The sequence below is a fragment of the Chanos chanos genome, chromosome 5 (genome assembly GCF_902362185.1).
Source record: "Chanos chanos chromosome 5, fChaCha1.1, whole genome shotgun sequence".
In the NCBI taxonomy this organism is placed as follows: Eukaryota; Metazoa; Chordata; class Actinopteri; order Gonorynchiformes; family Chanidae; genus Chanos; species Chanos chanos.
The window spans coordinates 51,791,070-51,816,922 of NC_044499.1; the positions used below are offsets into that span (position 1 = coordinate 51,791,070).

The window sequence follows — 25,853 nt, forward strand, 5'->3', positions numbered from 1 at the left end:
AAGTGGGCGGAGAGTTTCTGTTCTAGATATGTTTGTCCTTCAGATCTAGTGTTTGCTTAAACCTCAATTCCAGGAGGTTAGAATGACAGAGAACACAAGAATTGTCAACTTAGATGACTGTTCTTAGCTTGCCAATGATGTTGTTCTTGTAAAATAGGGCTAAAATGACACTAATTCTGTCTGTCTTTTCTCTCTCTCTCTCTCTCTCTCTCTCTCTCTCGCTCTCTCTCTCTCTTGCAGCTCAGCCAAATCCACCCAAAATCCACGAGGGATGGTGGGCATACAAAGAAGTGGTTCAGGGGAGCTTTGTTCCAGGTATTGGCCCATTCTCTTGTTTACACAAAATTCACAAAGTTTAGTTTGGAGTGCTGCTTGAATAGGTATTATCCTGAATAAGCACACACACCTCTTTTGGCTGGCTCTAATGCCTCCCCTCCCCCTTAAGCTCAGTCAGCCCAATTATAATGCAGCTAAACCAGGCCAAAACAACCGGAGCTCAAAATGTGAGAATTCTTAGTGCATATAAAGAATACACTAGACAACAGCATGACTTTTCAGGCTCTCTTTCAGTCCTGTACAGCAGTGGCTGCCAATGACAGCGTCACCAAAGACAGCCCTCTTACAGGGCATCAATGACAGCGTCACCAAAGACAGCCCTCTTACGGGGCGTCAAAGACAGTTTCACCAAAGACAGCCCTCTCACAGGATGTCAAAGACAGCGTCACCAAAGACAGCCCTCTTACAGGGCGTCAAAGACAGTGTTACCAAAGACAGCCCTCTTACAGGACGTCAAAGACAGTGTTACCAAAGACAGCCTTCTCTCAGGATGTCAAAGACAGTGTCACCAAAGACAGCGTCACCAAAGACAGTCTTCTTGCAAGACGTCAAAGACAGTGTCACCAAAGACAGTCCTCTTACAGGATGTCAAAGACAGCGTCACCAAAGACAGCCCTCTCACAGGATGTCAAAGACAGTGTCACCAAAGACAGCCCTCTTACAGGACGTCAAAGACAGTGTCCCCAAAGACAGTCCTCTTACAGGATGTCAAAGAGAGTGTCACCAAAGACAGTCCTCTTACAGGACATCAAAGACAGTGTTACCAAAGACAGCCCTTTTACAGGACGTCAAAGATAGTGTCACCAAAGACAGCCCTTTTACAGGACTTCAAAGACAATGTCACCAAAGATAGCCCTCTTACAGGACGTCAAAGACAGTGTCACCAAAGACAGTCCTCTTACAGGACTTCAAAGACAGTGTCACCAAAGACAGTCCTCTTACAGGACTTCAAAGACAGTGTCACCAAAGACAGTCCTCTCACAGAGCGCACGTTTGTGATTGTTGAAAACCCTCACTAGGGGCCCAACCTTGGATTAACATTAAATGAAGAATGACAGTTTAAGTAATCTCTCCTGTTGTCTTTTCTTTATGAAACCATAAGTCCAAACACTGACAACTGTAAAGGCCCAGAATGTAATAAGGCCCAAATGTAACAAGTTATTATGTTATGGGTGGGTTGTTACATTATTGGCTTGGATGGTTATTGCTTTTGGAGCTTGTTGTGGAAGCCCAAAATTTCATTAGAGCCTAAATGTAATAGCTTATTGTATGCTGGACAGGTTATTACATTATTGGCTTGGTGTAGAGGCCCAAAATGTTATAATGGTCAGTAATGTAATAAAACATAATATAATGAAGTTAATTATGTAATAATAGGCAAGAAATGCCATAAAATTGTGAACCAATAATGTATTATCATTTTGGCCAAGAATCTAATAATTTACATTGCTAGCAAAAATTACATTATCGGCTTAGTAGCCATCTTGACTTTGTTATAGACATGTAAAGCCCTTTGAGATTATAAATAGTGATATTGGGCTCTAAATAAATATTATTATTATTATTATTATTATTATTATTATTATTATTATCTTGCTCTTAATGAATAATGTAATAAAACGAACACAATGTAATAACACTCAGGTAAAGCAGGTCAAATTCTGTTCTGAGTTTGATAAAGTAAGAATTACATTAGGAAATAGTGTTTTACACAATGTGTAAAGGGCTGTGTACTTCAATTTCACATTAATTTCAAAAGTCATCTCAATTTCTCTGTTTGCTTGTAGCTGGAAGTTGTAGACAGAGATTCCTATGCAGTGCTATTGTTGGGCTTCACTTCTGAGCCCCCTTACCCTTGCACATATCAGGTACCTGACACCCAGCGCATCAAACTAGTCAATACCAGATCATTTATATGAATAACCTGGAAGTCTATATTAATAACCAGTCAGTAGATTTATGATTATGAATGACCAGGTGATCATGTTCTCATGACTCACAATAAAACTTTCCATCGTATTTCTTTTCATCTATTCTTTGATCTTCAAAAAATAACAAGATTTTCCTCAGTAAAACAAGCCAATCATTTATTTCAGTAAAACAACTCCTCTCTGTAAAATGCATCCGTTTTGCCACAATCTTTAAATCTTTAACAATAACATGAACTGTTGCAGCATTTGACATTACACTATGACAGTAACAATAACATTACCAGGGCAACAATAAATTAACATTCAACACTGACATTAACATTGACAACATTGACATTACCAGTGACATTTACAATAGCCTTACTGTGACAACAATGTCATTAACTAAGACAACAGTTAACAATGGCATTAACAATAGCATTACTATGACAACAGTAACATTAACAGTGACATTAACAGTGACAATACTGACGTTACCATGACAAGAGTGACATTAACGTGAGAACAATGACATCAACAATGGAATTATCAATGACATTATTGACTACAGTGACATTACCATGGCAACAGTTACATTAATAATATTATTAATGATGACAATAACAATGACAGCAATGATATTAATATTGAACTTAAGAGTTGTGGACTTAACAAAATGATTGACCCTAATGACAGAACTTAAAAAAAAAAAAATAGATAAAAAATCTGAAAAAATCTATCTATCTATCTATCTATCTATCTATCTATCTATCTATCTATCTATCTATCTATCTATCTATCTATCTATCTATCTATCTATCTATCTATCTATCTATCTATCTATCTATCTAATGCATCCCAAAAAGTATTTATAGAAACACAAGTGATGGTGAACACTGCATGGATGGTTGCATTCAGACGACATGTCACCTTTAAACGAGCGCCGTTCCCTCCCTGTGACCCTGGCACACAGTGCGTTTAGTCAAGCGTCTCCCTCCTCGACGCCGTTTATTCATTTAGATCTCCTTCAGTAATCTGCCGTGCCAGAGGCTGGACACCTGCTGTGTGCAAAGGCCTGACAGGAGCACAGCATGGAGATGTCTGCCGTCTCTGTCGATCCAGAAGTGACCCTTAGATTAGACCATAGATTTATCAAGGTAAATAGCCTTTTATATGTTGTGTTAAAGACTTTTTCACCTAGGGTCATTCTTACGTTATCAAACACGAACCATCTGACCCATTCCAACAGTGTTATTATATGACAGGTTTGTTTTACTAAGCCAACAATGTGATAACTTCAAAATGCAAAAGGTGTAATAAAGTGTTGATATGTAATTAGTTATTAAATTATTGGCCAAAATGTGATTACATTACTGGCCAAATATTATTATTGACTTCATTACATTTTATAACATTTGGTATCAGATGTTATGTTTTGGGTCATAATTGGGTCAAGAACCCCCCCCCCCCCCCGCCCCCCCTCCCCACACACACACACACACACACACACACACACACACACACACACACACACACACACACACACACACCTCCCCGTGGCACTTCTGTTTTACTTTGGTTGTTCAATGCTAAAATCTCCATTTTAATGATGTTGGTTTGAGGTTCAATGAAATATTAACTGAACACACAGAGCTGTTGAAGAAACAGCATTTCAGCATTATCAGGAAGGAAGTGAATTAATGAAATTATAAATTAAACAATTAGTCGAAATTCAAACCTTCTGTCACACCAACCCAAGGATACCTATAATAACGTGAGAAACAGCAACTTTCGATGTTTTTTTTTTTTAATGTATTATATCCAGTGTGGCATTGCAGACTGGCATAATAATAAAAAACAAAGATGGGAAATCACTGAACTTACTCCTCTCTCTTCGCATGCAGAATACGCTGTCCCTCTCTGCTACATGTTTGTGTTTGTCACAATCCCAGACTCGTCATAAACTATACGCTAATATAATAAATACCACAGGGCCTCTCCCGGCCTGACTTAAGCCTCTTATGGATCAGCTGCATGATCAGGATCACTGTGGGTCATTTTGGCTCGTCCTTCATTTGTTTATTTTTTTTTTTTTTTACCATTTATTTGTTTTCCCCTTTTTTGGGGGGTGGGATTAAATCGCTCATCCTTTGGTGAAAGAAATGTAGGGGCAGATAACGCTAGTAAAGAAATGTGTGTTTTGTTTTTTAAGCAGTGACATGGATGGGGAGGCACATCCTATCAGATCTCTCACTGGGCAAAAACGCTCCATCTCGAGCGTGGGGGGGGGGGGGGGCAGATTGAGAATAGGTCCCCCGCTTTATTCACCAGAGGTGTTGAAATGAGCCCATGTCGAGACTTGGATGGCTGTATTCGAGTGATTGTTTAAAGCTTTGTGCCCAACAAAGCCAAGTGCCTGTTATTTCAGCACCCTGCAGACCTGCTGTTTGAGAGGCCCGTGCTAAGACTTGCACGGTGCAAACCTAAGAGGCCACAGTCCGTCTGCAAGGGGCCCGGTGCCACGTGGACCGCCCCGGCTGGCTCCGTCTGGCCTGGAGGTTTATGATGGCGTGCCCTTGACTTGGCTATGGCAATTGCACGCTGCACTGCTAATAATTGGTTTTGGAGGTGCTGCTAGGACAGACTGGCATGAATCCTTTGAGAGTTAAGGCCATATTGGAAGGCTGTCTGTCACAGAAGTGGTTGAAACACACACATAAAGGGTTCAGAAGCACAGTTGGCCTGGAATGCCCTGCGGTTATACAATGCAGCACCATATGACGCAACACGACATGGCGCATTACTTTATTATTTCATTTCTCTCAAACTGCCCTTGCATTAAAAGCACTTATGTTCACGCACTCATTCGCTCAGTAACTGTCAGTAGTCAGTCCTGACTGCTTCAGAGTAGTCTTCTAAGTACTTCAGTAGTTCCACAAACACACATGGCCAGAAGACACCAGAGACTCAGAAGGAGAATGTGACCTTGTTAACCCCAAACCCAAGGCCTGTCATTTCACACCGCTGTTCGTCTGACGATATTGCACATGCTCCTTCTCTTCCTCAAGATCCAGTTACCGCACTCGACCAATCTCTTTATCATAGACTCAAGTGTTGGTTTATCATTCTAATTGGCTCAGAGATAAAAGCATGCTTTAATCTGAATGGGATTACTCTAAAGTACCTCTCTGATGGTGTTAATTGATACTCTTCATGTAACACACAGGGAGGGATTGGAGGAGATGCTGGTTTATAGTGAGTTCTTAGCCTGGACTGAGTGGAGCGTCTGCTCTGGTGTCCATGGCACGGTCTTTGAGCATAATTTCAGTGGTCTGGACAGTCTAGATTTGAGCTGGACAGATAAGGCTGTTGTAGTAAACAGTAATCCTGTGGTGCATTACGCTCTGAGTATCTGTGCACAGGAAAAACAAAGATAAAATCGCTCTGCTTACGCCAAAGGACAGCGCTGTTTTGAGGAAATGAATTCACCGGTGCTCTTTATTTCAAATCAAATCAAAATGTGCCCTCCAGAGCAGAGTACAGTCCTCTATTATACAGAAATATCTGTGGTTTGTAACTTGCTTACTTATTTTTTTTTATTTTATTGTGCACTTTTTTCTGTATCCGGGAAAAGGAAATCTTTTTATCAAAACAATATCTGACCTTACCTTACCACAGAGCTGCTTGGAAATGCAATGTGTGGAAAGACCCAAATCTGATGCTTAGATTGCATAATAGTTTTAGATTTAGAAACACCCCCCCCCCACCAGCCCCGCCCTGCCCTACATCATCAACATGCTAATGTTCCCCCGCATGACATCACTCTGGAAAACCTTTCTGGAAAACCAAGCCTTCTCTCCAGAAAGAAGAGGGTAAAAAAAAGACCAAAGCAAAATAAGCTTCAAATCAGTATGAGCAAAATTTTATAAAGATTTCTTATATCGCAGTGGTGAGTTTCCAAAGGTGCATTCAACAGCTGAGCTGGTTTCTTGCCAACAGCATCACCCATTTTTGTCTGTCTGATAGCAGCCCAAGACCTGCGTATTTCAAATGGTGTTATTTATGTGGCATACTGGTCTTGTACCTAGTGTTCAGTTGGCAGTTACACATTAGGGGGTCTCACGGTCTGGAAAAAAAAAACAAAACCAAAACCAAAAAAAAAATAAAAAAACAAATGAAAACAGTGTCCTGAAGTGGCGGAATGTGCTCGTTCAGTCCGAAGTTAAGCCACAGCGAAATCGATGGAGAGTGCTAATCGGCCGCCGCTTCCTGCATGTCGAGCAGGTACGAGCGGTTTTCGGACTGACGCTCCCTGATCGAAACGTAATTATGGCCACAGAGAAACGGCGGTGAGGATGCTGGTGATGTTGCGTCTCGTGGATAACCGGGGAGAAAAAAAAAAAAGGCTGTCCCGTAGTTTTCTCGGTACTTCATCGTTTTGTGAGGAACCTCTTACGTTAATACCAGTTGGTTTAATTCTCATCAGATTTCGTAGGAACGTCAGATGGATGACAAAGCACATTGTTGCCTGACAGGAGCATGGATTTATTATTTTTTTTCCCTCCCTGTGTGATTTTATAATGATCTGATGTCTGCCATATCGTGGGTCTGTACTTATGTTTGTTTACTTATTTCTTTATTAATTCTGTCACACGTGTGAAGCATGCCCTCACTGTGTCAGCATTAAAACCACCAGACAACGTCTCTGTGCTGCTGATGGATGATACATGAGCGGTTGAGTCGTTGTGTTGCTGTTTCTTTGAGTAACCGTCTTGTGACGTGAGTCTGTTGCATGGTATAAAATGTGCAATTGTCACAACTTTGAAGACAGCCAAAACAGATGAACTGAACTGCCAGCGAGGAGGCACAGATGGAGGAAGTAACGTTAAGCTTCTTTCCCTTTTCACAAACTGCTGAAGAATCTGTGTGCGGCCTCTAATAAATCTGTGCTTGAGTCATTACAGATTGACAGGGATTATCTAATCTGGTGGTTTAGCCACTGCTGCTTTTGTGGGTTTTTGCAGCAATGAAGAATGAAACAGACCACCGTTATTCAAGTTATAGAAGCTAAATATATTAAAAAATATATATTTTTGTTGAATTCGTGTTGTTGTTTTTTTTTCTTGTGAAGGCCATTTAAATGTAGTTTATGGGAAGTGAGAGCGAAAACAAAAGAAAACATTCATACTACTACTGTTCTTTATTTACTTTTTTTGATGAGTTACAAACATACAAAACACTGTCCTTAACGATTCAGAAGGACAATAGAATTTAGGCATTTACAAGCTCCTACTACTGACACGCGTATATTGTAACTGATATAAGGCTGATGCAGACAAAGGGTTTTTTTGTTCCACGTTCATGAATGAGCAATAGTCATTTCAGCAACAAAATCAACTTTGATTCAGCTCTGGTAAAAAAAAAAAAAAAAAAAAAAAGAGAGAGAAAAAAAAAGAAATTTAAAAAGGATTTTAGTTCTGCTTCATAAGAAATCATTTTCTACAATTACTCATCATGCAAAAGCTCCAAAAACTCAGATTAAAACCCATTGATTTGAATAGTACTTCTTGTGTGCGTGTTCTTGCGAGTGTTCTTGTGTGTGTGTGTATTCTTGTGTGTGTGTGTAAAAGTGAATGGAGGGGTTCTGTACCTTATGCTTGTTGTAGTGACTGACCAGTCCACTGGGTGACCATTTTAATCTGAAGTCACTTGACAAACAGAAAACACAATGACATCTGACTGTTGATTTATCCTACTGTGAGTCCTTGTGGTTTTTCCCAGAAGGCCACGGTGAGTGAGTCTGATTTTTTTTAGGTGGAATAAGGGTCCATTCCTTCTCATTTTCTCCCCTCTGGTGAAAGGTATCAGCCAGCAGACCCTCTCCAGGCTGCTGACAGCTGGAAATATTGAGAGTGGGAGTGATGGATGGGCCCGGGGAAGAAGCTCCTCATAACTGCCCCTTGATTTACCCCCCTGTGATTGACAGAGACAGAGAGTGAGAGAAAAGACAGGGGCCGATTTGAAGGAGTGGCAGACTGTCCCTGCTCTGCGTGGGTGGGAAGCCCTGTCGCGATCAGGCGTGTACTAGGCAACAACTGAAGCCACTCCTTATTAGCCGTCAGTCAGGCAGTGTCCGGAGGGAAAAGGCTCACATCCGTTCATATTGTGGCGGAGACCGGATCGTGTTGAAAGACAGCAAATGCATCTTAAGGCGGCGTGAGGTTCTCAGTGTGTTCTCGTTCGGCCCGGGGATGCCCAGATCCAGTCCGGGAGGGCCACAGTTTCCCTGCCCGTTGGCTGTCACCTCTTAATTAGAATCTGTTTTTTTAACTGGAGAATGGATATGCATTCAGACCTCAGCCAATCAGAGACCAAACCAGCAGAATTCAGGCCCCAGTGGACTGGTTTTGGGCACCTTTTTGTTCCAGATTGTTCTGTGGTACACATAAGAAAACAGTGATAAGTCGTGTGTAGATTGTGTTGTAGATGTGGAGAGCTTGTTTCCAAACACGGATGGTGTTTCCGTGAAAAGATGTAAAGTATTTCTCAGGCTTATATCAGTTAAATTCTAAGCAATCATAAAATATCCTGATAATTTCCACTGCAAGTATACAAAAAAAAGCCTCCACAAATGATCAAACTACATTTATGCATGTGAGCAGCTCTTGTTGCGTCGTGTTCATTTTTCACATACAACTTTAATTTATTAGATGCCATTCTGCATTCATTTAAATGTGGAGACATCACTGAAGCAGATATGGATGGGATGTTTCTGGTTTCACAAGGCATGCTTTGCTGTTACTCTGTTTTCTTGACATATGCAAATACACCCAAACAACTACAACTCACAAACTCACAAAATAAAATTAAAATTTAAAAGAATCTCTGTGTGATTAAAAAAAAATCTTGGAAAGGTATGTCAGTGAAGTTCATGAATGCTGATGTCAGAACTGAGGCTGCCTGTAGCGTGTGTGTGTGTGTGTGTGTGTGTGTGTGTGTGTGTGTGCATGTATACTGATCTTGTACACTGTGTTTTCACTTTTTATGGTCCTGGAAGCATTTCTAAAATATCCTGTAAGTGCTCAGATTTTCAGAGCCTCATGGCCCAGTGCCTTCTCTCTCACACATCCTCTCAGAGTACACACTGTCTTTGTCCAACCTTTATCATACAGCCCCCCTGCACATACATCCAGACCATTAAATTCAGCAGGAGAATATTCAGAATGCGTTTAATTCCAGTAAGACCAGCAATACCATTGTTCCCACTGCTTCCCAAAGCCGCCCGGTCGGGATCCGTGCCGGGAGATTCTGCCCTGGTAGGATTTCTGTCAGACATGAATACAAATGAGGCCTTGTGTGTGATGACGAATGATGCCCCCCCCAACACACACACACATATCTGACAAGGGACAAGCTGACAGCTTTGTAGAAATGAATGTAGTGGCTTTGACTAGATATGCAGATAATGGCAGTTGTATTGAGTTCGTCCCACTCCCCGCTGTGATGACTGCCTCTCAGATAACGGGGGGGGGGGGGGGGGGGGGGGGGTGTATAAAGAGGACGGTTGTTTAAAGCGAGAGTGCCTCTGAAAAGCGGTGGATTTGAAGAAGAGTCACCTCAGAAGGAGAAGGAGAGAGGATTTGCTTTGATTATGAAGCGCCACTCGCAGCGCTGACTTCAAACGCCCTTCGGGATCGCCGCTTCCCTCGCGTAACAGCTTTTCAACGCGTTGAGAGGGAAGTCGATTTCTTTTCTTTTTTTAGAGGAGAAAGCTTGAGACAGTCTAGAAAAGCTCTGTTCTCCTATTTGTCTTGTCATACAGACCTCAATCCTTTGTTTTTTGTTTTTTTTTTTTTTAATATTGAGTTACTGTAAAGGTCAAACAACAGATGTCTCTGCAATTTGACTCACAGCTTTAAATCTTTAGAGAATGTTGGCAAGCGAATTTATCATGATCTCCTCCCACAGCCGAACAGAAACGGTTCAATAAAAACTCGCTTAACAGCTCTCACCAGAGAAAAAAATAATAAAAAAAGCAACAACAACAAAAAACATGGCCTCATCATTTCAGCACGCAGCTAGTCTGCATAAATTTCACAAAGTGAATCTATGTGAGAATATATGTCTGAACAGAAGCCGTCACACGGTTATCAGAATAGTGAATGTATGTGAGAATATATGTGTGAACAGAAGCCGTCACACGGTTATCAGAATAGGTGGGAACTGAACCACCGGTCAGCCCGGTCACTTCTGGTGTTTAATCAGAGGAATCCGGTCAGGTGTATGTGCCACATGTCTAAACATGTCTGATATCTTACAATGACTTGTAAAGTTGACAGTACTGCAGAACTGCACAGAATCCTGGACCTGTGTCATGGTTTATAAGCCAGAGTGCCTGCTGATTGATCTGTGAAGCGTTTCTCTTGATCAAATTCTCACCCAAGACATCTTAGAGCTGACAGCAGTAGAGTATGAGCGTCTGATCAGTGCTCTGTAGATCTCAGAACAACAGAACTCTCTCTCAAGAGTTTAATGGTTTGTGCTCACTCGTTTAAGTTTACGTTAACACCGTGTGTTGTTTGACTCATTTTTCACATCTACTGGAAAGACATCTGTGTACTGCGTGTCAGTTTGACGCCAAGGAAACATTTATGACTGAGCTGGATGTAAATTTGAAGAACATTTTTATGAGACGTGGAGATGTGTATGTACCAGGGAGGGAGACAGAGAGAAAGATGAATGGCTTTGGTGAACCAGGGCTCAGCAAACCAATCATGACAGCCGGGGTCATATTGATTTATGCCATTCTATTGGAGGTGAGAGCAGAGAGATGAATATTTCATTGGCGTGAGCTCGTTGTGGATGTAGAGTAATTGAAGGGAGACCGGTGTCAAAAACGGTCAAACTTTTTGCTCGACCCTTTTCTTTTTTTTTTCTTTTTCATTTCTTTTTTTTTTCTTTTTTTTTTTTTTTTTCATTTCCGCTTCAGCTGATGCAGTTGAAGAGCTGAGCTACGAATATGAATATTTGATGAACTAGTGCTTATGAAAGAGAACTTAACATAGACAGAGAGGGTGAATGAATGGAATAGACAAAAATCTCTCTTTGGTTATTTACGGTGTGTTCACCTAGAGAACATAGAATGCCAACAGTACATGGCTTTGATCAACGGAAGAACACAGAAGTATAGGACTGAAGGCATGGTTGTCACTGACAAATGGGAGTGGCGTTTTTTTTTTTGGGGGGGGGGGGGGGGGGCATCATAATCCTTCAATATTTGCCACCCTGAACTAAATTCTCAGCTCTCTCTAGTAAACCGCAGCCCCGATTAAGCAATAAACGCTGGTAATCGGATTAAAACTTTACAGTATTGGATTTGCCTCATAAGGATGTAATTGGATGTGAATCGAGCAGAAAGAAAAACATGTCTTGTCCAAACTGACCTCTGATCAGTCATGTGTGCTTTCCCCTGAGAAGGGAACTTCTCACATGCGTTTAAAACAATTAGCCCTTTGAAGTACTGTGTGAGTCCTTGATTGGCATGAGAGCTATGCAGGTAAAGTCCATTAAAACGCTTATGCTGAGAACTTTCACAGACATGAAGCAAAGAGAGGGTTTTAAAGAAAATAAATGTGACAGTCTGCACAAAGAAGAGTCTTAAAAGTGTATTTAGCCATTTATGATGACAGCTGGAAGTATGAATATATGATGTCAACATGAGAAACAGAAATGCACGTTTCGTTTTAAACTATTTGAAAAGAAAAAAAAAAATTGCAGGTGTTTCTGTCAGAGAACTGTCCCTGACTTCCGTACATTCTCTTTTTAACACTGTTCTCTGAGGGGCTTCGAGCGCCCAGGTCTACCGTGTGAAGGTCAGACCTGTGGATGACTGATCTGGGAGCTTTGTGCTGTAACAGATTAGTTTCACGGCTGCATATTTAGCAAGTCTCTCCTTACGCCTCCCCGTTTGAGCTCTTTCTCATGTGTCAGCGTTTTACATGTGTGGTGTAATCAGCCTCCTAAACATATTAGAAACCACAGACCCGTCATCTCTGTCAGCATCGGGGAATACAGATTAGAACGCACGGGTCTCGCGCCTCCGCTTTTCCCATCTTTGCAATGCTGATCGTTCTCGCGTCGGCGCCGTCGGAGACGCGGTGATTCGGTTTCCGTAGTGACCGGTCATGGCATTTCTGCTGAGTCTGTGCTTTAAGGGCTTATGCGTGAAGCTGAACCGAAAAAAGAAGGTCGTCGCTATCATGTGACACGCAAAATGCCATAAACCATCTTAATTCCATCTAGGGCCAAATCTGTAAAACCCCATCATATTGGCAAAATCACATGTTTTACTTACTCCGACGGATTTGTCGCAAATGGACCTTTTTTTTCTCTGAGTGCAGTCAGAGCTCTGGTCTGTGTGTGTCTGTGTGTGTGTGTGTGTGCATGCGTGCGTGTGTGTGTGTGTGTGTGCTGTGCTGTGTGTGTGTGTGTGTGTGTGTGTGTGTGTGCGTGCGTGTGTGTTTGTTGTGTGAAATAATGATATAAGACATTCTGGGGTGATGATGTTCGGTTAAAACGTCTCTCTCTGCAGTGTTTTGAAAGCTCCCTGGACTCACTGTCCCTTTACCTTTTCTCCGTCAGACAATGATGCGCCCTTGAGATGTCCAGCCTGTCTGTAGCCTTCAGCCAGTTTACCTCCTCTCTCAGATAAGGCCACTCTTTTTCCGCACAGACAGTAACAGCCCAAAGGCATCAGTGAACAATAATAACATTTGTTTGAGTCCAAGCAGACTTAATGAACATGTTATAAGTATGAAAATCCTGGTCCATTCCAAGGTAGTCTGGTAGGAAGTCTGAATATTGTCTTATGTGTCCTGAATATTCACCATGGAAACTGGGTGTGTCCTGAACATTCACCACGGAAACTGGGTGTGTCCTGAATATTTAGTGTGGAAAATGGGCGTGTCCCGAATGTTCATTGCGGAAACTGGGTGTGTCCTGAATATTTAGTGTGCAAATTGAGTGCGCTGTGTGTTGCAGGGTCCTGTTCTATGACCTCCAGAGCAGATCTCACTTGCCTGGACTGTGTGGTGATAAATGTTCCCATGAATGATGCAGAATGAGCTGGATTTGAACATCTGTCTGTGCTGTGCTTTGTGACTGAGCACGACACAGCAACCATCTCTCTCTCCCTCTCTCTGTCTCTCTCTCCCTCTCTCTCTCTCTCTCTCTCTCTCTCTGTCTCTCTCTCTCTATATATATATATATGTGTGTGTGTGTGTGTGTGTGTGTGTCTGACATCCATGCTAGCACTGTGCTTTCTAAACCTTGAAACTGGCACAGCATTGTCTTTCACACAGTGCTTAAAATAAGTCAAGTCAGAATCTGATCGAAGATGTTGTATGAGGTTCCTGAGTTTGCTCATATTTTGTGGCTGTTAGGGTCCAAAGGAACAGCCCACACTTGGCCATGTGAGTGACGACAGTCTGCACACTTATTTCACGCACATCTGCTGTATGTAATCTCATTCTGCAAGGAAAATGTAAATACATAAAACACTGCTCAGTGTAAATATGTATGTCTGATTTTTACACTGCTCAGTGTAAATATGTATGTCTGATCTTTACACTGCTCAGTGTGAATATGTATGTCTGATTTTTACACTGCTCAGTGTGAATATGTATGTCTGATTTTTACACTGCTCAGTGTAAATATGTATGTCTGATTTTTACACTGCTCAGTGTAAATATGTATGTCTGATTTTTACACTGCTCAGTGTGAATATGTATGTCTGATTTTTACACTGCTCAGTGTGAATATGTATGTCTGATTTTTACAATGCTCAGTGTAAATATGTATGTCTGATCTTTACACTGCTCAGTGTTAATATGTATATCTGATTTTTACATTGCTCAGTGTTAATATGTATATCTGATTTTTACACTGCTCAGTGTGAATATGTATGTCTGATCTTTACACTGCTCAGTGTGAATATGTATGTCTGATCTTTACACTGCTCAGTGTAAATATGTATGTCTGATCTTTGCACTGCTCAGTGTAAATATGTATGTCTGATTTTTACACTGCTCAGTGTGAATATATATGTCTGATTTTTTACACTGCTCAGTGTGTCTGACCATTCACTGATCTGCCTGTTCTTCAGGGCATTAAATGTGGAGAGTTGGAGATAACCCCGTCCTTCCGTCTCTGACTCCTCTAAACTCTCACTGCAGTAAAGCCTCCGTGTGTCCGACATTACAGACACAGCTCCACGCAGGACTGCCTTTCTTTTCTTCTCTTCTCTTTTCTTTTTCTTTTTTCAGGCCTTTTCGTGGATGTATTCTTTGTTTTGGCTTTTTGTCTGAGTGTGAGACAGTGTTGTTTTCCACAGAGATCTGCTCTCCAGGCTCCATTGATTTAAGGCCCATCAGTGTTAGTTCCATTCGGAGGCCGTGTCCATTTGCTTTGATTGTATTAGACATCATTGGCTTCGTCTTTACCAGATGCACTCTGAGGAGGGCATTAGCCTGCTCTCACCATGGACACACACACACACACAAACGTAGAACCGTGTTCTTCTGTGTGTGCATATTCCCACTCTAGCGACTTACTTATCTAGGGACTTTCACTACTCACTTCAGTCAATGGTAAGTCTGTGACATTAACAATGTTTTAGAATCAGACTGCACTGATTGGCTGGTGAATATGACCACTAATAACTGAATTGTTTACTGAAAAACATGCATATGCAGTGAAGATGGTGGTATATAATAATTTATAGTGAGACAGTGCACGTAACTGTTCCAGACAGGCTTTTAGCCAAGATAAAAAACAAACAAACAAACAAAAAACCTCTCAGAAAGGTGGGCAGAGGCCTTTTCTTTCATCAGTGACAGACAAAATATTGATTGTTCCTAATGGCTGTATTAATCAAACCGTGGTATTATCAGTTTGAATTCCCTCTTAGCCGTCTGGATCTGCTGTGTGGTGTAGACACCCTGTTATACACACTGAGTTCTCCACTGAAGCATATGGTACAGAAACAACTGAGCCTCAGCAGCAAACCCCCCCCCCCCCCCAGCCCCCCCCCCGACACCCCCCACCCCCTCACCCCCACCCCCCACCCCCAATTACTGCACTTCACTGTGTGAATACCACCCTGCGGGCATCTGTCAAACAACTGCCTACTGCACACACTCTTCTAATAGGCTGCCAATGATGTGGCTGTAATGAGAAGACACTGTGGTGTCTCTCTGCCTCTCTCAGCCCTGTTCTTCCTCCACATTACTCCATAGTTCTGTCTCTTATCAGTTCATCATCCTCCTTTTATCAGATGTCAGCCGCATCGTCTGGCCTTAACCGTGTTTTCTGTCTGATTATTCACCCAGATGCATCGCTGTTCGCAGCCCAGCTCTGCTTTTACATTTCTGGTCTGAATTTTGCTTTTTTCTCTTCTCTAGGTGTTTTACAGTATATGCTTCTCCGAGTTAAAGTAGTCGTTTTTAAAGGTTTCTGCATGTAAACCATCCATCGTGGCATTTGGGCATGCAACTCCACGTCCAAAACCTTTTCTTTCCACACAAAACTAAAGCAAAAGACATCTACTACTACTACTACTACCACTACTACTATTACTAATTATAATAATAGTAATAATAATAATTCTACAGAAGGGTGATGGCAATTCACCCATCAGTACAGTGTAGTGTGTGTGTGTGTGTGTGTGTTTGTGTTGAATAGCCCCGAATCTGGCAGTGCTCTGTGAATAGGACAGGTTAAAGCAGAGCCTGTCAGCTGGGAATGGTGCTCTGAGCAGTCAGCTGGGAATGGTGCTCTGAGCAGTCAGCTGGATTGTAACAGCCTGTGTGGTCCATGTGGTCCACTGGAGAGAACACATTACCGCCGTTAAGCTTTGGCCAAGCGTCAACGTCTCCCCTCATGTGCTTCTCTCTGTGTGACACACGCTGGCACGGTTACCCAACACGGCGGGACAGGCCATGTTCATTCTCTATGTCCTTCTGCAGCGCAGGGTCACTACTTCTTTATTTCCCTTTGGTTAACTTCTTCTTCTTTTTTTTTCATTTTGTTTTCAGGCAGAGAACAGGGGGAGCATTTGAGAAGTGAAGCCACAGTTCATTTACTCTCGATGCTCTCAAACTCCATCACAGCCTGTGACCTTTGTCTGACAGTATAACCACTGTTAAATACCTCATGTTCCTTATGCATGAGGACAGTGATAAATATATGCATGGTATTGCACAGAAGTTCCTTATCTCACAGGTGAAGAGAGACACAAGACCTTTACGCAATATCACAGTTCCAAACCGTATACAATAACATGGGAAGTTTCTTTCTTTCTTTAAACATAAAAGCCTGAGTACCTGAGCCCCTGCCTTGTTTACGGTAGGCACCAGAGGCGACTACACTACACGGGAAGCCCGGCCTCCTCTAGAATGTCACGAAAAAAGTTTGTCAGTTAAATATGTAATATTGTACTTACAATACTTAACTCGCTTATTCCAAATCAATATTTTGAGCGTTTCACTTTAGTAAAGGTTGTTTTAAGCTAGGTCATAGAGTGAAAATCTAGCCAGCTAGCTAGCTAGCCAACAGGTGCAAAATGGCAGATGTTGCTAATGTTGTCAACCTGATTTTGGCAAAGTCCTTTAATTCATATATAAATAACAACAATTGTAATAATTGTCTGATTTTATGACGTAGGCCTGAACTGTGCTTCCCCTATTTCAAAGACCACCAGCCGTCACTGGTAGGCACAAATAAACTGTGGTCTTTCCGTGGCATATCAGTGTCAGATTATGACATACCCAACACACTCTGACCTGCTCTGCACCGGCCCTGACACTAGAGCAGGGCCCAGCAAAGGCAAACAGGCGAAATCTGTGTTTTTCTTATCATACTGCGCTCTCCTGCCTCAGCAGACAAACATACCATGTATTAATAGACAGTGGGAATACGGACGTTTGCTAAGGGCTATAATTTCATTATGAGATTATTCTGGGATTGGTATGCAGAATATAGTCTGTGGTAAAACAAACAGAACACTGATCTCGCAGTACTGTAAGTGTTTAGCGTTAAAGTTTTTTTTTTTCCTACCATGTAGGTGGATATATGATATTTATCGATATTTACAATATACCTACAGAATCTCTCTTATATGGGATCTCTATACAGACTCCATGTTAAAGTAAGGAGATATATTCAGCACTCACGTATGACCCCCCCCCCCCCCCCGCCCCCCCCCCTTCCCCTTTGAGTTTTTAATGTTAAAATATTTTGTGCCAGATTATGTATGACAGTGTTTGGTTGTTTGTTGTTATGGTCTGCTATGTTTCGACTGTTTACCAGTTTTTCATGAATTACAAACATATTTCATTGCCACCGTATGTGGATTTTAAGGGGGCAGAACTATGTTTTGATGGTAATGTGTGGTCTGGAAGGCCAGCATCTGTGTATCTCAGTGAACAGGATGATCAATGAAAATATCACCCCCTTTGGTTTTTACCTTCCTCATTGGCCACCAGCTCTCCAGTGGAGTATCTCCACACACACACACACACACACACACACACACACACACACACACACGCATACACACACACACACACACACACGCATATACACACACACACACACGCATATACACACATGCACACACATACAGAGTTCTGTCAGTAGAGTTCTTGACATTCAATTGTAGAAGGCGGGCTGGTGATAAATTAGATTGTCTATGAGATAACATCTGCTGAGTTCAACAATGTCACTCTAAAGCTCCTGACAGATGAAAGAATCATAATCCACTCAAGAAAACATTTTTTTTTTGGTTTTGTTTTGTTTTAGTTATTTTGCTCCCCCTGTATTTTTGTCCTTATTTTGGGTCGTGTAAATATCGGTTTGGTTACCACATGTCAGATTTGGCTGGAAACAGACACTTAGTACAGCAGAACCTCTTAATCCAAATGCAGGACTCAGTAACAGTGTTGGGAACTATGAGCACACTCTTTACCGGTTGTGGGATAACTTGTCCAAGTATTGTCCAGAGCCTTGGCGCTTTAACACTGGTGGTGTAGCCCCTCTTTCTGAACGTGACCCAGGCCTCTACTTTTTCTTTTCTTTCACTACCATCGATGCCCCCCCCCCCCCCCCCCCCCAGTATTTTTACATGGCCAGAGTCCGGCTGTGTGACGTCATGAAAGCACAGAGCTAGACACACCCTTTATACTTGTACCTTCTCAGTGTCAAAGCAGCTCCTGGGAAGCATCTAAGTCACATCAGCTGATCTGGTTTTACCTGATTCTGGAGGCCACGCCTCTCTTCTCTCATAGAGAGACTCATAGCTTCCTGGCCACACACCACACCGACTAGTATCAAATACAAACAGGCTTCAGGAACACAAGCGCACTCATGAGAAACTTCACATGTTTCCAGTTTAAGAACAAACCGGATAGATCTCTAACGGAGGCCTATTTCTGGTACATCTGTATGTAAACAGTGATTTTGCCCTCACACACAGCAGTGTTGATGCCTGGTTTTAAGGAGTGTGTCAGTGTTGGTAATTAAAAGCATGTACATGCTGGTATTAAGGAGTGTGTCAGTGTTGGTAATTAAAAGCATGTACACGCTCAAACAGATGCCTATGATTGCCCAGGGGTCCCTCACAGTATTTATAGACAAACTGTGTCTGTGTGTACGTGTGTGTGTGTGTGTGTGTGTCTGTCTGTCTGTCTGTGTATATATGCATATCTACATGTCTGTCAGAGAGAGAGGGAGGGCTGTCCTGGTCACACACACACACACACACACACACACAGGTGCTGTTGATGGTCCTTACACCTGAGTTACAGAGCAGTAGGGCCGTGGACAATGCTGCCAGTAGACATTTCTCCCGTCTCTAATTGAAGAGACTATTTCTGTTGCCGTTCTCTCTTCAATTATTCATTCTACAGAATGGGCACACTCTGCTCACATGCTCTGTTCTCGTGGACACGTCAACCTGCGGAGATGCTGGCTCTCGTGTCGAGCAGTGTTTTATAATCACCTTCAAAGTCTCTTTCTCTGTTCCTTATCTTTGCACAACCAAAGACTTCGATTAGATTCAACTAGAGCCAGTCAGAGGTGTGTGAAAGGTTACATAAACGTGTTAGTTTGTATTTTTTATTCTGTGAAGTCACAAACGTTTGTTTTTTCCATCTCAGATGACTGCATTGACAGGACTTTGGCATGCTTTCACACAGAGGGGAGAGGGCTTGTCTTCTCTTAATGACAAATTCCAGATCTCTCTGTGACTGACATGTTGAACATGTGACACTGTCCTTCAAAATGTTGTCTACCTCTTTGGTGTGCTTGTGTGTGTGTGTGTGTGTGTGTGTGTGTGTGTGTGTGTGTGTGTGTGTAAGAGAGAGAGAGAGAGAGAGAGAGAGAGAGAGAGAGAGAGAAGAGAACGAGAACGAGAAACACCAGTGGGCACACACTGAAGGCTTTTTTATGGAATTACTGTAACAGGTCAAAAGGGCGTTTTTGATTATGCTTATGTACAAACAAAACAAAACAATGCAATATATATATATATATATATATATATGCTTTCTAAAGTATTTCCATTTTTCCATTTTACAACCGATAATAACGGTGGGTAAAATGACTGTCAAATCCGTTGTATGTAACACGTGCATCAGTCATATCCGTTCTGGTCCCCATTTGGATCAGAGCTGAAATGATTCATATTCTGTGGCCAACCCCAGGGGGACAGGGGCCTTAGGCACATAGCCTGTGAGTTGGCTGAAGCAGTAATTATGGTGTTTTTAACCCACGGTGCTCAGAGCAGATGAAAGCTCCGGGTAACGCTTTCCCTTAGTGCTGCTCTCTGAGGACATTTGCCTCTTCTGAGGAAGCTCCTCTCATTGGTATGAGTGCGTTCAACGCCGTGCAGAAAACAAACTACCAGAAGACCCGTGTACTCCAGTCACTAATGGACCCAGCTTCAAAAGGGTTTAGCTTGTCTCTCTGCAAAACATTCAGTCTGCTGTCCTGCAGAACGATGACTGTTTGCCTAAAACCTTTGTGTAGGATCTTGAAGAAAGCTGTGCTGTAAGGCTGTTGGGTCTAGATATTTCACACAGATGATATACGCCGTGAAAAAAGTTCACACTCTCAGAATTTAGTTATCAGAGGCTCCCAGCTCCTCTGCATTCATTCAGTATTTTTTTGTTTTTCAGTAGTTGTGTTATCAGGAATATGTTAATCATTATGAAAACAGAGTCCTTCAAAGCTCTTTTAAGGAAAGAAGAGAAAGTATGTGCCTATAATGAGCCTTTGGATGAGCGATGCATTAACCAGGATACTCACGGGTTTGAGTCACCACTGTATTTGTCCAGCCGTCTGTCTAGATGGTATGAATTCATAGCACCCAGCACTTTCATCAGGTCGTCCTCAGTCACGCCCTGTTTGTTTGCCATGGTGTCATTCCTCTCAGTGCAATTAACAGGAGAGAAAGAAAACAAGGCGAGGGGGGGGGGGGCTGTTTAAATGATTTGATTAAGTAGCGGTGGATAATGGAGTTTCAGAATTTAAGAGCAAATGATGTATTGCAGATGACTTATGAAGGCATTTCATTTTCCCATTTATCTGTTGATGTATTTTCTCATTCATGTTCTCATGCATCTTAATTTGCCGTTTTAACTGTGCTGTTCCAAGGGAATGAAGGCAGAGGTAGGGTCTGTTCTCTCTCTCTCTCTCTCTCTCTCTCTCTCTCTCTCTCTCTCTAAGGGTGTTTATTTCTTTGTTTGTTCCTCCCTATATTAGGTTTGTTTTTAATAACTGTGTACATCAACATTGAGCCCAGAGGTCCACTAACTGCTAAGTAAATACTATCACACTTACATACTTAATAAATGTTTAATTACTAACTTGTCACTACATGTAAAGTGACAAAAATATTTATCCCAAAATAACTTTCCACTTCCATATGTATTTATTACATTGGGAGCATGTAAAATCTGACCTACATGTTTTTGTTTTTTTTTTTTGTTCGTTTTTTTGTTGTTTTAAGGTTAAGGTTAAGGTATACTTTATTGTCCCACAGGGAAACTATTCTTAGGCTCCAAGCCACTGCAACACAGTGCAACACAGAGCCTTGGCGTTTTGGTGGTTTAATTTGTCCTGTTGTGGTACTGTTTTTTGATGAGTAGCGCTGTGGCTGCTACTTGGGTCTCAATCAGATCCACTGAAGAACCACATAGCTTAAAGGCCTCATGGGCAGTGTCACGTAATCAGTGTACTAATCAAGGCATTAACACCCAATGTGCTCTCTCTCTCTCTCTCTCTCTTTCTCACACACACACACACACACACACACACACGCTCACACAGCAGATGTTTCCATGGGAAAACATACAGATGAGCTTTCTGAACCACGGTTTGAGGCTCACGTGTCTTTGAAACATGACAAGCCTGGCTGCTGGTACAAACTGTCTCACTCAGAAAGGAGGAGTCTCTGTACTGGCTTTAAGTCCACTTGATTGTGTGAAGTGATGATTAAAAATTGCACACGGAATAGTATTTACTTTATCACACAGAATTATGTACAACACCATCAACTTTTATCCAGCCGTATTATCTGCATACATAAATGGAAAACATTTGGAGTACTTTTTCTTTTCAAATAATAATTACTATGGCTACGTTGTTCCTTACTCATGTGAAGGAACATCAGGGGGTGGTAGAAGGTCTATGTTGATAAAGCAGCAGTGCTTTGTCCCCGCCTGTGACATGTGGTGCGCTAACATTTTTATCGGGTTCAGCGCACATGTAAATGGGCTTTGGCCTTTTTGTGAACGAGAGTGCCTTTCTTTCCCTTTGCGTTGTATTCCTTACACATCGCCCCTGACAGAAGCTGCCTGAGGCCAGCCCGTGGCTTTCAGAAGCATACACAAACACACAGAGACTCCAAAAAAGCCCAGTCCTGCCCATATGCACAAATGGACAACTCCCAGGAGTCAGCAACCTTGGGCAGTGAGTCACGCTTCCCTCTTTGCATTGACTACTGTCCATCAGCCAGACTAGAAATGAATTTTTAAAAGGAGCAACCAGCAAACTGACAGCACATGTCAAGATCTCAGCTCCTCAGCATATTGCAACCGTGGATCAATATTTGGATGTTTTGACAAGAAATAATGTACTTTTCTGTATTTTTATACTCTGGTGCTTATGAGTCCATACTTAAGAGGAGGATGAAGGAGATCGTTATAAAAAGTACCATCATGATGTTTATTGTGTATAACATCATCTCTTTCATTGTGGGCTAAGCTTAAACATGAACTAAATTACACCTGGAGAATCACATCTTTGATTTTCTGCTGGGCTTAGAACCACTAAACCTTCGAAAAGGAAGGTGAATCGCCGATTAAAATAGTTCATCCTATTCTATTTTTTATAGAAGTATGTGTATTTGTAGCAGAGTATATTTATATTTTAGCATATCTTTTCAGAGCTGGAGTATCAAAGGCTTGGCTCTATGGTGGCAGTTACTGCAACTTGTGTCGCTAATGCCCAGTGCCGTCAGAATTGCACTTAGATGTCAAATCTGCACATCTGTCACTCTGCCTGAGCCGGGCAGCCAGCCCAGATTTGCCCTTGTACTTTATACCTGATTAGGTCCCCCACCCTGCCCCCCTGCCCTCCCTGTTTTCCTGCCAACATGTTGAAGAGCAGGATGCTCCCAGCGTTACTGCGCGCTGTCATCCCGAGTCCTTCGGTTAGGATGAACGTCATAATATTACAGTCATTTGTTTTGTTTGTTTACTGTACGCAACCCTCATCACCACTCTTAAAATAACATATGTGCTTTTCAAAGCATGAGTGCTTCTTCTGCACTTGAGGCTGGGTGTATTTAAATAAGGGAACAGAACTGTCAGTTAATATCACACAGCTTTTCCCACAGGATAATTTCATGTAAAGGAGACTGGGAGCAATATATATGATAATGTTAAATGAGGAACACTGTGGTAAAATTGCCTTCAAAAAAAAGCACATTTACCAGTCAGCCAAGATAGACTGCATGGAGAACGAATGTCTTTTTTTTTATTATTATTTTTTCCTCTTTTATGGAGTGGCCAGTGATTTCTCTTTGTTCTTATGCTTCAGCTGTGCTTCAAAGAAGAGACAATACATCAGAGTCAGTGTAGTCACATGGTGCTCTGTCTGTCTCTCTCTCTCTCTCTCTGCCTAATTCTATCTTTTTCCACATTTCAGTGAATATTTCAGATTAAAAAATAAAAATAAATAAATCTAAAAAATATAAACACCCACAGCCGACCTCCTCAATGACGGCCATAGCGAGTATGTTTCAGACATGGGAGGCATGCCTTGTTGGATCACCAAGCAGAAAGTACATTGTGAGCTGCACAGCTGTGCATTGATGACAGTTTTTTGACTTTGTGCTTCCAGAGGGAAAGCTTTTTCTGTGAGTCAGCCAGCAGAGCAGGTGACAACCTGCTCCAGAAAACCAGCGCAAGGCTAGCTGAGTTAGCCCATATGACAATGCTATCTCATTACCATGTGAGGATATCTCAGGAACCGTGTGATGCAGAAACTTCTCCTGTGCTTTTATCCTGTAGCAGTGCTCATATTTGCTTGTGATCCATCTCTCTCCCTGTCATTTCCAATCTCTCTCTCTGTAATAGAGAACAGAGAAATTTTCCTATGTGAATTAAGTGTGTAAGCCATCTTGTTCTGCTAAGCAGAGTTACATCATGTAAAACTCTTTGAGACCTTTGACCTTAGTAGGCATTAAGCAGTTCAGAATCCCTAATCTCTTTCTCTGTCTCTCTGTCTGTCGCTCTCTCTGTCTCTCCCCCTCCCTCTCTCTCTCTCCCTCCCTCTCTCACTCTTCCTCTCTCTCTCTCTTTATGTGTTCCTCATGATAAAAGACTAAGGGACACCCAGGATAAAAAGAGAAATCAATAATGGCATAAGATGCACAGTGGGTATTCCGGCAGTTCCTCATATCTGAGGAAGGCGATGTCCACTCGGGCCATTGGGCATGTCACACTTGCTTTAGCATTTAATCACGTTTAATCACGCCAGCTTTTGTGCTTGACTGACACCCCACACTTCCTTTGCCACCAGCGTGACCATGGTAGTGGTTTGATGACTTGTGAAAAGGAGATTATTTGCCGATGCATTGGGAGGTTTAGGCCAAATCCCCTTCTGATAGGGCTGACAGGCTTTAGTGGATGACAAGACGGAGCCTACAAGAAAAACTCTGCTGACGACAATCGTGCTCATGAAGATGCCCGCCTAAGCGTTGATGGCAATTTATTGGATTTAATAGTGTTTACATGCAAATGAGATGGGAGATGCCTCTGTAATACCCGTTGTATCCACTGCATGATTTATTCAATTATTATGTGAGTTTTCGTTTAAATAAATTTGGAAGATTTTCATTGATTTTATACTTGGCTCTCCAGGAAGTTGATGCTACATGTACTCAGCGTGTTACATCAAAGTGTTTACTATAACTCCACATAAAAATGAACAGAAATAATAATAAAGAAAAAAGAGTTTACATCTGTAAGAGTGTGTCAAGACATCTTAGAAGAGCGTGTAAATATATCCGACATTTTTTTCCTGCTTTATTCCACGTAATTACAATCGTGTTATGTTTACAGTGATTATCAGCCCAGTGTGCCTGGAGGGCAAACTCACTCCTGTCAGTTTCCTGCTGAGTGTATCAGCCCAGGACACCCCACAGAGAAATGTCTTCAAAACAACCGGACAGCGATTGACAAACTGAGAGAAAAGCCCTGTTAACAGCAATTAGGGCCGATGCTTTCGTGGTAGCGGGCACCGCGGGTAGTTGACGTCCACTGAGTAGCTTGCGGTGGCCATCTGGGTGAGACCTGGACTGGCATTACGTAGCTCCTTTGTTCAGGTGTTTGTGCCCAACCCAGAGGTTCAGTGGATTTACCCAACCCTTGTTCTTGTTGATATTCTGCTTTGAATAGCATGTCGATGCCAGGGCAGATTTCCTGTGGCCATTAAGAAGTGACAGAGGGAGTTAGTTTGATTGACACGCTTACTGCGCTCTGAATGGACCATGCTAACGAGCCCCATCAACCCGCGGGGCTGGGATTACACCGGCATTGGACAGCAAGCCTTAACAAGTCCATCTGTTAGTGGCCATTTGAGAAGCCCTCCTCCTTTCCTTTCCCTCTCCATCTCCCGAACACCTTCGACAGAGCTCCTGTTACCTGCCCAAGTGTTTACCTTTCTAATAACGGCCTTGGATTGATTTACCCATTTGCCAACTAATCATTGATGGGGAGCTGCTGCGACGGTTAACGCTAATGCTACACCTGATAAAGGGCTTTGTTGATGAACTGCGGTAATTAAGGAGTGTGAAGGCCAAACCACCAAGGTCTGTCTTCTTGACAAACGTGCATGCAAGCTCAACTTTAAGTCTAATCCTTCATTCGCCGCTAATGAAAGATTCGTATCATTCTGAATCATTAAGCCAGATCAATAATCAGTCACTTCGCTGCCGTTGTGAGGGAACAAACACAGTTTCATATTGTAGGTGACACTATCAGT

At 42.2% G+C, this 25,853-nt stretch overlaps 1 protein-coding gene across 1 annotated transcript in view; it reads left to right on the plus strand.

Annotated features, from left to right (window-relative positions):
• Window positions 1-209: 209 nt before the first annotated feature.
• Window positions 210-25,853, plus strand: part of ca10a (carbonic anhydrase Xa) — a gene marked incomplete at its 5' end in the record, with an annotated part of 103,903 nt that continues 78,259 nt past the window's right edge. Inside the window, one exon of the mRNA XM_030775765.1 lies at window positions 210-315. Within this exon, the coding sequence (XP_030631625.1) occupies window positions 210-315 (106 nt within the window). The remainder of the gene's footprint in view (window positions 316-25,853) is intronic.